This window comes from Rhinoraja longicauda, chromosome 23 (assembly GCF_053455715.1).
Source record: "Rhinoraja longicauda isolate Sanriku21f chromosome 23, sRhiLon1.1, whole genome shotgun sequence".
NCBI classification, from domain to species: domain Eukaryota; kingdom Metazoa; phylum Chordata; class Chondrichthyes; order Rajiformes; family Arhynchobatidae; genus Rhinoraja; species Rhinoraja longicauda.
In genome coordinates, this window is record NC_135975.1 from 2065812 (window position 1) to 2079012 (window position 13201).

The window sequence follows — 13201 nt, forward strand, 5'->3', positions numbered from 1 at the left end:
CGCTGAGTTACTCCAGCATTGTGTGTCTACCTTAGATTTTAACCAGCATCTGCAATTTCGTTCCTGCATAAGTTGCATGAGGGTTTGATAAAAGTGGCACGGTGGTGTAACGGTAGAGTTGCTGCCTCACAGGTTCCATCCTGACCTCGGGCGCTGCCTGCCTGTGTCTGCCTGCGTGTGCGTGTGTGTGCGTGCGTGGAGTTTGCATGTTCTCCCCGTGACCGCGCGCGATTCCTCTGGGTGCTCTGCACACTAAGGGGGCAATTTACCAATTTATAGAATCCAATTAACCGCCAAACCTGCACGTTTGTGGAGTGTGGGAGGAAAACGGAGAAAACACACGCAGGTCACGGGGAGAAAGTACAAACTCCACACAGACAGCACCCGTGGTCAGGATGGAACCCGGGTCTCTGGCGCTGTGAGGCAGCAGCTCTACCTGCTGCACCACCGTTCCTCCAGCACTTTGTGTTTCGTTCAAAATTCCAGCTGCTGCAGTTCCTTGCCTCCTGCTCGCAAGTATTTACTGTTTTATTGTCTTTGAGAACATTTCCTTTGCACCTTTTGGAAGGATCCACAACATTTGTTTTGCAGCGTGCAGGAAAGCTGTTTAAAACGTGCATTCCAACTTACTCTAGTGGGTCCTTCTGCAATGTTTACAAGTACACATTTAAGATTGAATTTGATCTGAGGAAGTGCTTTTCTCAAGGCCTGACCTAGGTGGCAGAATAGTTACAGTAGCAAGCTTTTATTGAAGATACATATTCAACAAGGGGAATACAATAGTTGAAAAATAGTTTAGAAAGGTTATGGCACAAGGATATTGTTTGAATTAGATAAAAAATGCTCTCGTATATTCAGCAGCCAGTATATCATAGGATGTGGATTTATCAAAACGCACGCTTCTTGTTTAAGATCTTGTCCAAGACTAAATTAATCAATTTATTTAGTCTTTAACATTCTCCCCCCCCCCCCCCCCATATTAAATATGTTTTTGCACTAAATGCTTACTTGGTTTTTCAGTTTGGTAAACTCATTAAAAGTGCGGAGTATCGCTCGTGACTTAAGTCACAAGAGCATCCATCATTGGACTTCTGCACCACAGCACAGCAATGCTCGTTAGATTACTTGAGCAAATGTGTCCATTTCCGGTGTCTCTCGACTCAGTGCACAACATCTTTACAAAATGTTCAGCCAGGTAATTTGTTTTCATAGGTGATAGGAGCATAATTTGGCCATTCGGCCCATCGAGTCTACTCTGCCATTTAATCATGGCTGATCGATCTCTCCCATCCAACCCCATTCTCCTGCCTTCTCCCCGTAACCTAAGAGTTAGATTTAGCTCTTAGGGCCAACGGAATCAAGGGCGATGGGGAGAAAGCAGGAACAAGGTGCTGATTTTAGGTGATCGTATTGAATGGGGGTGCTGGCTCGAAGGGCCGAGTGGCCTCCTGCACCTATTTTCTGTGTTTCTATGAATGGCGGTGCTGGCTCGAAGGGCCGAGTGGCCTCCTCCTGCACCTATTTTCTGTGTAACCCCTGGCATTCCTATTGATCCAGATCCTCCAGTGCATCTGTGACAGTTTGTAAGTCACTGGGGAGGTGGTGCGTTCCCGCCGTGTGTACAGGAGGTAGCGGGGTTGGTGTGCCGGTGAGCCCGCTCCCCGCGCTGCCCCAGTACTGACGGTGAGGCGGGAGAGCCGCGGGAGACCCGGCATGGAACTCCGTCCCTCCTGATCCGTGTGTAGAAGGGTACGCCCTTCACACGTGTTCCCCGCCCATTACCCCTTCCCGTGTTCCCCCCTCCATCGATGTCCCTACGCCGTCCCGTGTTCCCTGCCACGCACGTGTTGTCAACTCTGTCATGCGTTCCCAACTCTGTCACGTGTTCCCCACGCCGTCACGTGTTCCCTGCCACGCAGGTGTTGTCCACTCTGTCACGCGTTCCCAACTCTGTCACGCGTTCCCTGCCAGGCACGTGTCCCACAGCCTTCCATGCGATCAGATTCCCACCGTCCCAACCTGCTTCAGCCGAGGGACTGAACCCATCTCAACCCGCCCCTGACCCTGACCCCCTCCCCCCCTCGTACCAGCTCAGCCTCTGCTGCCAGTGTGGCACTTTCCCCACGCCGCTCACAACCCACGCTGGCTGGAGCTGGCAGAATGTGTGGGGCTGGACACAAAATGCCAGAGTAACTCAGCGGGTCAGGCAGCATCTATGGAGAACATGGATAGGTGATGTTTTGTGTTGGGACCCTTCTGACTGATTGTGGTATTGGAGGGGGGAGAGGGGGGGGCAGGACAAAGCCAGCCCAGTGATACTGCTTCACACACACGGACACTTTGGACAATTAACCTCCCATCACTTCTATGGGACAAGGGGGCATGGGCGGCCGAGGTCAGGATTGAACCATTGGCTCTGATGTTTGATGCAGTGGCTCTACTGATGGTGCCACTGTGCCATTAACTGGTTAACAGGCTCTGCAGAAGCAACCACATCAGATAGAAGGCAGATGGTTAACTCACGGTACTTTAATTTTTAATTCCGGATCTTTAAATATTCTTTAAATGGCATGAACGAGGACAGTGATTGGTTCACAAGCCACAGCTGGCATTATTTCCCTGACTTCACAGGTATGGCTCTGTGAGGCAGCAACTCTACTGCTGAAAGGTTGGAAGAGACCCGTTAAAACAACTCATAAACCACGCCAACGTGTGTCGCCGGCAGCCTTCACCCCACAAACAACACAATATACAAGGTAGACACAAAGTGCTGGAGTAACTCAGCGGGTCAGGCAGCATCTGTGGAGAACATGGATAGGTGACGTTTCACAGAGTGCTGGAGTAACTCAGCGGGTCAGGCAGCATCAGTGGAGAACATAGATGGGTGACGTTTCACAGAGTGCTGGAGTAACTCAGCGGGTCAGGCAGCATCTGTGGAGAACATGGATAGGTGACGTTTCACAGAGTGCTGGAGTAACTCAGCGGGTCAGGCAGCATCTGTGGAGAGAAGGAATGGGTGACATTTCAGGTTGAGACCCTTCTTCAGACTGATGTCAGTGGAGGGGGGCGGGTCCTGCCCCTAAACATCACCCATTCCTTCTCTCCACAGATGCTGCCTGACCCGCTGAGATACTCCAGCGTTTTGTGTCTACCTTCGATTTTAACCAGCATCTGCCGTTTTCTTTCCAACACCATAAACAAATCCATATTTCAACCGAGAATCGTCATGATTTTGTTAGTAATTATAGTTTTCAAGAAAGTGATGATGAAGGTGTTCTGGGATGCCGTGCAGGCTGCAGAGAGACACGTTGGCACCAAGTGCTTTCAGGAGAAGGTTGTGGCGAGGATGTCTTGGATCTGTTGTTGGTGTAGGCTGCCGATCCCGACTGCAGGCACTGCCAGAGGTGGTCGACTGGCCAGCCGGAGCTGGAAACAAATCAAAACACCACCAGAGTTAAAGGCTTTGCACCGAGACATAGACAATAGGTGCAGGAGGAGGCCATTCGGCCCTTCGAGCCTGTACGCACCGCCATTCAATGTGATCATGGCTGATCATCCACAATCAGTAACCCGTGCCTGCCTTCTCCCCATATCCCTTGATTCCGCTAGCCCCTAGAGCTCTATCCAGGGCTGCCAACTGTCCCGTATTAGCTGTGACATCCCTTATATTGGGCTAAATTGGTTTGTCCCGTACGGGACCGCCCCTGTCCCTTATTAGACCCGGGGGGCGTTGTAGGCCCGGACAGTGTAGGCCCGGACACTGTAGGCCCGGACAGTGTAGGCCCGGACAGTGTAGGCCCGGACAGTGTAGGCCCGGACAGTGTAGGCCCGGACAGTGTAGGCCCGGACAGTGTAGGCCCGGACAGTGTAGGCCCGGAAAGTGTAGGCCCGGACACTGTAGGCCCGGACACTGTAGGCTGGGAGGCCCAGGCGCCGCCTAACGGAGGTTGCGTAGCAACCCGCCTCCCAGCTCGGGCGGCCGCCATTGGTGGAGCGGGAGCACGTGGCCGCTGGCTGGGCGAGGTCACGTGGGGCACGGGGCGGTGACGTCACCTTTTGTCCCTGATTTGGGAGTGAGGAAGTCGGCAACCCCTAGCTCTATCAAACTCTTTAAAATTCAACCACTAAATTCATCCACTGAATGCGGATTGATAACGATTGATCAATGATAATTGATTGAGGGAAGGAAGAAAGGAGGGCCAGGGGGAGAGGGAGAACAAGGGGGAACTGGGGGGAGAGGGGAGGGGGGGGAGAACAAGGGGGACTGGGGTTAAGGGGGAGGGGGGGAGAACAAGGGGGACTGGGGTTAAGGGGGAGGGGGGAGGGGGGAGAACAAGGGGGACTGGGGTTAAGGGGGAGGGGGGGAGAACAAGGGGGAACTGGGGGGAGAGGGGAGGGGGGGGAGAACAAGGGGGGACTGGGGTTAAGGGGGAGGGGGGGAACTGGGGGGAGAGGGGAGGGGGGAGAACTAGGGGAACTAGGGGGGGAGAACAAGGGGGAACTGGGGGGAGAGGGGAGGGGGAGAACAAGGGGGGACTGGGGTTAAGGGGAGGGGGGGAACTGAGGGGAGGGGGAGAACTAGGGGGAACTGGGGTTAAGGGGGAGGGGGGGAACTGGGGGGAGAGGGGAGGGGGGAGAACTAGGGGGAACTGGGGGGAGAGGGGAGGGGGGAGAACAAGGGGGAACTGGGGGGAGAGGGGAGGGGGGGAGAACATGGGGGAACTGGGGTTAAGGGGGAGGGGGGGGGAATCTGTAACTTTGTAAGCGTCCTTTATGTGGTGACATTTGCATACCTTGGCAGGGTGGGCCATTCGCAATGATCACATTGCCTGCCCACTACAGGACAAGGGCGTCCCGTACGGGACAAACCAATGTAGCCCAAAATACGGGATGTCCCGGCTAATACGGGATGTCCCGGCTAATACGGGACAGTTGGCAACCTGATACAACAGGTGGAGCAAAGGGGAAGTTGCCAGGTGCAGAATATAGTTCTCAGCGTTGTAGCGCTCCAGTTATTGCCTTACCTTACATCCTAACTGTTTTTCAAATCTGGGAGAAACATAGACCCAGGGGCCCATGTTCTGCGGCTCTTCTTGGCTCCAGATGAAGTCTGAAAAATAATGTTCTAATTCAGTATTTGTAATGTTATATGTTACGATTCTCTCAGGCTTCTCCTTGCAATTATCGGTAAAGCAGATCTCTGAGTATTTATGTGTAGGAAACAAAAACTGCAGACGCTGGTTAAAATCGGAGATAGACACGAAATGCTGGTTATCTCAGCGGGTCAGGCAGCGTCTCGGGAGAGAAGGAATGGGTGACGATTCGGGTCGTACGGTGATTGTCTTACTGATCTGAATGGGAAAAAAAACTATTTCACTGAACCTTGGCACTTGTGACAATAGACACTAGGTGCAGGAGGAGGCCATTCGGCCCTTTGAGCCAGCACCGCCATTCACCGCGATCATGGCTGATCATTCTCAATGAGTACCCCGTTCCTGCCTTCTCCCCATACCCCCTGACTCCGCTATCCTTAAGAGCTCTATCTAGCTCTCTCTTGAATGCATTCAGAGAATTGGCCTCCACTGCCTTCTGAGGCAGAGAATTCCACAGATTCACAACTCTCTGACTGAAAAAGTTTTTCCTCGTCTCCGTTCTAAATGGCCGACCCCTTATTCTTAAACTGTGGCCCCTGGTTCTGGACTCCCCCAACATTGGGAACATGTTTCCTGCCTCATTCAGCGTGATGTTGTGTAACAGCCTGACCTTTGGCGTTGCTGAACGTGTCCATTTGCCGCTGCAGCTGTTCCAGTGGGAAGGGACACAGCTCCTCCACTCTGATCAACGCCGTGTTGCGCGCTGCCTCCGAACCCTCTCTGTGCTTCAGCAGAGCGTAATAGTGTTTGCCACAACACAGCACCACCCGGCTCACACTGAGAGCAGAAACACAGTGTGAAGAACAGAATTCACCCAACTGCAGGAACATCATTCACTGTTAAATCCACACTGGGGCCGGCACGGTGGTGCAGCGGGTAGAGCTGCTGCCTCACAGCGCCGGAGACCCGGGTTCCATCCTGACTACGGGTGCTGCCTGTACGGAGTTTGCACGTTCACCCCGTGACCTGCATGGGTTTTCTCCGGGTGCTTCAGTTTCCTCCCACACTCCAAAGACGTGCAGGTTTGGAGGCTAATTGGCTTGGTAAATGTAAAATTGTCCCTAGTGTGTGTAGGATAGTGTTTGTGTGCGGGGATCGCTGGTAGGTACAGACCCGGTGGGCCGAAGGGCCTGTGTCCACGCTGCATCTTTAAACTAAACAAAACTATTAGCTGCAAATTGTCAAAGTAATGAGTGCTGAGATGAACAGTCAAAGGACTGACAGAGGAAAAATGCTGGAGTAACTCAGCGGGACGGGCAGCATCTCTGGAGAGAAGGAATGGGTGATGTTTTGGGTCGAGACCCTTCTTCAAGCTCAGTCCGTCAAAGGACGTTTTGGGTAGGGGACCATTTCCAGACTTTGACTGTAGGGAGTCAATAAACTGTGTCTTTCTGAGAATGATTCAATTGATTGAAAGATCCAATGTGGAAACAGGCCCTTCGGCCCACCAAGCCCATGCCGACCAGCGATCACGGGTTCACACTAGTTCCGTGTTATCCCACTTTCCCATCCACTCCCTACACACTGGAGGGCAATCTACAGAGGTGTCGATTAACCCACAAACCCGCACGTCTTTGGAGTGTGGGAGGAGACCGGAGCACCCGGAGAAAGCCCACGCAGTCACGGGGAGAACGTGCAAACTCCACGCACACAGCACCCGAGGTCAGGATGGAACCCGGGTCTCTGGCGCTGTGAGGCAGCGGCTCTACCCACTGCGCCACCGTGCCGCTCTTCCTCGATAACGACACCAGAATTCCTTCACCCAAGGGGTTAACATTTGTCTCTGAATACAAGCAGATATCCAGTCTCTTCTTTGCAATCATTTTTTACCCATAATCTCAGTGACATTTGTGTATTCTCTGCAATATAACTTCACATTAAAATAGGTAGCTCGATGAAAGTTAGGAATGAAAAGCCCCAGAGAATTATCAAATAAACAGAAAAGACAGAGGAGCTGCTTAAAAATGACAAAAAGGTTTGTCACGTAGGTGATTCTCGAGAAGATAGACACAGAGTGCTGGAGTAACTCAGCGGGTCAGGCAGCATCTGTGGAGAACATGGATAGGTGACGTTTCACAGAGTGCTGGAGTAACTCAGCGGGTCAGGCAGCATCTCTGGAGAACATGGATAGGTGGCGTTTCACAGAGTGCTGGAGTAACTCAGCGGGTCAGGCAGCATCTGTGGAGAACATGGATAGGTGACGTTTCACAGAGTGCTGGAGTAACTCAGCGGGTCGGGCAGCATCTCTGGAGTTCCTTCTGACAATGCATTCACAGTAACGCAGCGTGATAGATTTGTGATCAATTTGGAAAAACGAAAACAACTTACTTCTTTGGATCCACAGACGGATCTCCGAGGACAGGCTTAAAGGTGGTTCCGGGTGCCATCTCATCTAGACTGGAGACTGCTGCCTTCAGAAGGAAGAGGAGAACAAGAGATGAGGCTGGATGAAGCGAGCTTTATCACGAGGGTTGCCAACTGTCCCGTATTAGCCGGGACATCCCGTATTTTGGGCTAAATTAGTTTGTCCCGTACGGGGCCGCCCTTGTCCCGTATTAGCAGGGTTGCCAACTTCCTCACTCCCAAATAAGGGACAAGGTGACATCACCGCCCCGCGCCCCACGTGACCTCACCCAGCCGGCGCCCACGTGCTCCCGCTCCACCAATGGCTGCCGCCATTGGTGGAGCGGGAGCACGTGGCTGCTGGCTGGGTGAGGTCACGTGGGGCGCGGGGCGGTGACGCCACCCTGTGTCCCGTATTTGGCCCTTTGTCCCCACGTGCGTGCGTGCGTGCGCTCACCGGCAGGCGGAGCAGCTGTTTGGGAGCGGCCACGATGAGCGGTTTGCGGAAGTTTCGCACCATCTGACGGCGCAGGAGGTGGAAGTACTGGGAGGGCGTGGTTGGGTGCACGATGAACATGTTCACGTTGTCGCCATCTACGCCCGCCTCCTCGCTGTCACACATCTGCAGAAGGAAGGAGGTTATCACGCAGTCACAGTTCAGTCTATTGTCACGTGTACCGAGGTACAGTGGGAAGCTTTTGTTGCGTGCTAACCAGTCAGCGGAAAGACAATGCATGATTACAATCGAGCCGTCCACAGTGTACAGATAATTGATAAAGGGAATAACGTTTAGTGCAAGGTAAAGCCAGCAAAGTCCGATCAAAGATAGTCCGAGGGTCACCAATGAGGTAGATACTAGTTCAGGTCAAACAAATCTGGGTCATTATCCGTCAATACATTATGAAAAGCAAGGAAAATTTATTATAATTTTGATCTGGTTGTCATTGGCTCGCAAGGAAGAATAAAGATTAACCGGAGGGAGGGAGGATGGTCTAATTATCTAAATGACAGGCAGCATCTGTGGAGAACGTGGATAGGTGACGTTTCACAGAGTGCTGGAGTAACTCAGCGGGTCAGGCAGCATCTGTGGAGAACATGGATAGGTGACGTTTCACAGAGTGCTGGAGTAACTCAGCGGGTCAGGCAGCATCTGTGGAGAACGTGGATAGGTGACGTTTCACAGAGTGCTGGAGTAACTCAGCGGGTCAGACCGCATCTCTGGAGAACATGGACAGGTGATCAGTCTGAAGAATTGTCACCAATCCAGGGATGGTGTCTGAGCTGCTGTGTGTATTTGTCGTGAAGATCGGGTTAGGAAGGAAAGGGAAAGATGACCTGCAGGAAACGTTCCAGGCGACAGGAGGAATGTTCCGGGCCTGCTCCATCGTATCCGTGAGGTAAGAGAATAACCATTGCGCTCTGCAGCAGCCATTTGGCCTCACCTGTAACAATAAAGGAACTGCATTCAGCACTGAGAAAACGATCACGATTAGGCTTGTAAGCTTGCAATACTCAGACCCTCTCCCATCAGGCAAGAGGTACAGAAGTGTGAAAACGCACACCTCCAGATTCAGGGACAGTTTCTTCCCAGCTGTTATCAGGCAACTGAACCATCCAACCACAACCAGAGAGCAGTGCTGAACTACTATCCACCTCATTGGTGACCCTCGGACTATCCTTGATCGACTTTACCTTGCACTAAACGTTATTCCCTTATCATGTATCTGTACACTGTGGACGGCTCGATTGTAATCGTGTAATGTCTCTCCGCTGACTGGTTAGCACGCAACAAAAGCTTTTCACTGTACCTCGGTACACGTGACAATAAACTCAACTGAAACTGAACTGGACATAACACATGTTCCACACAGATTGGCGTTAAAGCCACTGAAGCAACAAGCAGTGTGTGAGTAAAACATTCATTATTTTCTTCAGATCTGGATAGCCGGTCCTTTAGAGCAGAGGCCTCCAACACCAACTATTATCTTTAACTGAAAAACATTCAACGTGCTGGAGTAACTCAGCGGGTCAGGCAGCATCTGTGGAGAACATGGATAGGTGACATTTCACAGAGTGCTGGAGTAACTCAGCGGGTCAGGCAGCATCTGTGGAGAACATGGATAGGTGACGTTTCACAGAGTGCTGGAGTAACTCAGAGGGTCAGGCAGCATCTGTGGAGAACATGGATAGGTGACGTTTCACAGAGTGCTGGAGTAACTCAGCGGGTCAGGCAGCATCTCTGGAGAACATGGATAGGTGACGTTTGGGGTCGTGACTTCTTCAGACTGTTCTTCACTCTCCATTACACCACTTGTTTGTTTGAGTAATTAATATTGGGATGGAAACCAGAGGGAACTCCTCTTTTCAACTCCTTTCCGTTTGATATGAAAGTTTCCATAATCACGTGCGGTTACAAGAGGTGTGGGTTTAATTTTTCAGTTTAGTTTAGTTTCGAGATAGAACTTGTAAACAGGCCCTTCAGCCCACCGAGTCCATGCCAACCAGCGGATCCATGCACATTAACACTACCAGACTAGAGACCATTTTTTAAAACATTTGTACCAAGCCAATTAACCTACAAGCCTGTACAGCTTTGGAGTGTGGGAGGAAATCGAAGATCTCAGGGAAAACCAACGCAGGTCACGGGGAGAACGTACAAACTCCGTACAGACAGCACCCGTAGTCAGGATGGAACCCAGGTCTCTGGCGCCGTGAGGCAGCAGCTCATCCCGCTGCGCCACCGTGCCGATCCAAGAGTGGCCAGCCTCTCTGCTGACAAGCAGGGACTGAGAGCTCACCTCCACAGATAAAGGTGTCAAACATGATCTGAGCGCCGTTGAAGAAGTCACCAAACTGTGCTTCCCAGATGGGCAGCAGCCGCGGGCTTTCAATGCTCATCCCGTACTCAAAGCCCAGCACCGCCTCCTCTGACAACGGACTGTTGCACACCTGACGGGAAGAAGATGGTGCAGGTTAGTCCCCTAATATTACACGGTCAAATAATATAGAGAAGAATAGATCTGGTGGATGCACACAGTCCATTGCCCAGAGAGAATAGATCGGGTAGATGCACAGAGTCAATAGACAATAGACAATAGGTGCAGGAGGAGGCCATTCAGCCCTTCGAGCCAGCACCGCCATACAATGTGATCATGGCTGATCATCCACAATCAGTAACCCGTGCCTGCCTTCTCCCCATATCCCTTGATTCCACTAGCCCCTAGAGCTCTATCTAACTCTCTCTTGAATGGCCTCTACTGCCTTCTGTGGCAGAGAATTCCACAAATTCACAACTCTCTGGGTGAAAAAGTTATTTCTCATCTCTGTTTAAATGGCCTCCCCCTTTATTCTTAGACTGTGTGGCCCCTAGTTCTGGACTCCCCCAACATTGGGAACATTTTTCCTGCATCTAGCTTGTCCAGTCCGTTTATAATTTTATACGTCTCTATAAGATCCCCTCTCATCTTTCTAAACTGCAGTGAATACAAGCCCAGTCTTTCCAATCTTTCCTCATAGGACAGTCCCGCCATCCCGGGGATTAACATCGTGAACCAACGCTGCACTGCCTCCATGGCAAGGATGTCCTTCCTCAAGTTAGTTTAGTCAGGGACGCAGGGTGGAAACAGGCCCATTGGCCCCAGCGAGCCCGAGCTGACCTCCGTTAAGCATTAGGTTAGCGGCAGAGGCACACGGGCTGAAGGTCGTGAACGCGGCCCTATGTACCTCAAAGAATCCCTGCTGTTCCGGGCTGATGTGGTTGAGGGGGATGTAGGCATCTCCCGTTTCCTGACAGACCACCATCGCGTGGCGCTGGCTGAACGTCCCACGGCCTACGTCTTGCCCGCTCAGCCGCACGTTGAAACCTCGATGAAAGCAAGCATCCCCGTGTTACTCATTTAACATTCAATAGACAATAGACAATAGGTGCAGGAGTAGGCCATTCGGCCCTTCGAGCCAGCACCACCATTCAATGTGATCATGGCTGATCATCCACAATCAGTACCCCGTTCCTGCCTTCTCCCCATACCCCCTGACTCCACTATCCTTAAGAGCTCTATCTAGCTCTCCGTTGAATGCATTCAGAGAATTGGCCTCCACTGCCTTCTGAGGCAGAGAATTCCACAGATTTACAACTCTCTGACTGAAAAAGTTTTTCCTCATCTCCGTTCTAAATGGCCTGCCCCTTTTTCTTAAACTACGGCCCCTTGTTCTGGACTCCCCCAACATTGGGAACATGTTTCCTGCCTCTAACGTGTCCAATCCCTTAATAATTTTATATGTTTCAATAAGATCCCCTCTCATCCTTCCAGTGAAAACAAGCCCAATCGCTCCAGTCTTTCAATATACGACAGTCCCGCCATTCCAGGAATTAACCTGGTGAACCTACGCTGCACGCCCTTGGATCAAGGATTCACCTGCTCTTTGGTCTGGCAACATCCCCACCCAGGACCGCAAGGAACTGCTGAGAGTGGTGTACGCAGAATTAGTCTGTCACACAAACCGACCTCCCTTCCACCGACTCCATCTACACCTCACGCTGCCTCGGCAAGGCCAGCAGCATCATCAAGGACCAGTCTCACCCCCGGCCACTCCCTCTTCTCCCCTCTCCCATCGGGCAAGAGATACAGACCTCCAGATTTCCGGGAGGAATTTCTTTAGTCAGAGGGCGATGAATCTGTGGAATTCATTGCCACAGAAGACCGTAGAGGCCAAGTCAATGGATATTGTTAAGGCAGAGACAGATAGATTCTTGATCAGTGCGGGTGTCAGGGGTTACGGGGAGAAGGCTGGAAAATGGGGTTCGGAGGGAGAGATAGATCAGCCATGATTGGATGGCGGAGTGGACCAGTCATTCGATGGGCCGAGTGGTCTAACTCTGTCCCTATAACTTATGAACATATCTGTTCCACTAGTGTGAATCGTGGAACACTCTTCACTGGTTCCAGTGACAAAAAGGGTCTCGACCCGAAACGCCACCCATCCCATCTCTCCAGACATGCTGCCTGTCCCGCCGAAGTTACTCCAGCACTTTGTGTGGACACAGAGTTATTACCTTGAGAAAGCAACGTCCCAATAGCCAGGGCCTCCGCAGTGGACCAGTCCAGCTTTGCTGCCTCCTCCAGTCTCTGCAGCCTAGACTAAACACAGGTGAAGAATAAACAGACTCATCCAACAGTGCACACCGAGCCCCAGCCCAACGTCAATGGTTCAATGGTGCTGGATTTAGTTCAGAGATACAGCGTGGAAACAGGCCCTTCGGCCCACCGGGTCCGCGCCGACCAGCGATCCCCATGCACTAACACCATCCCACACACACCAAGGACAATTTTGTACATTTACACCAAGCCAATTAACCTACAAACCTGCACGTCTTTGGAGTGTGGGAGGAAACCGAAGATCTCGGAGAAAACCCATGCAGGTCACGGGGAGAACGTACAAACTCCGTACAGACAGTCCCCCTAGTCGGGATGGAACCCGGGTATCCGGTGCCGTGAGGCAGCAGCTCTACCCGCTGCGCCACCGTGCCGCCGCGCAGATTTGCCACAGATGTGACTGCACGGTGAAATCTGCGTTAATCACACGTGCGAGCGCCGACATGTTTGGCGCCATCATTCAAAGTCCAAAGTGCGGTCGACCCCGCGCGCTGAATGTACTGGAGCAGGACGTGCTGCTACGCTGAACCATTCTGTGGCCGATGTGAATCT

At 52.0% G+C, this 13201-nt stretch overlaps 1 protein-coding gene across 1 annotated transcript in view; it reads right to left on the reverse strand.

Annotated features, from left to right (window-relative positions):
• Positions 1-2081: 2081 nt before the first annotated feature.
• The window catches only part of dhtkd1 (dehydrogenase E1 and transketolase domain containing 1), a 29645-nt gene continuing 18525 nt past the window's right edge, over positions 2082-13201 (reverse strand). The window contains exons 9-17 of the mRNA XM_078419467.1: positions 12550-12634; positions 11220-11359; positions 10295-10445; positions 8832-8938; positions 7954-8118; positions 7482-7564; positions 5764-5930; positions 5025-5110; positions 2082-3426 (exon numbers count right to left, since the gene is read on the reverse strand). Coding sequence (XP_078275593.1) covers positions 3325-3426; positions 5025-5110; positions 5764-5930; positions 7482-7564; positions 7954-8118; positions 8832-8938; positions 10295-10445; positions 11220-11359; positions 12550-12634 — 1086 coding nt within the window. The 3' untranslated portion in view covers positions 2082-3324. The remainder of the gene's footprint in view (positions 3427-5024; positions 5111-5763; positions 5931-7481; positions 7565-7953; positions 8119-8831; positions 8939-10294; positions 10446-11219; positions 11360-12549; positions 12635-13201) is intronic.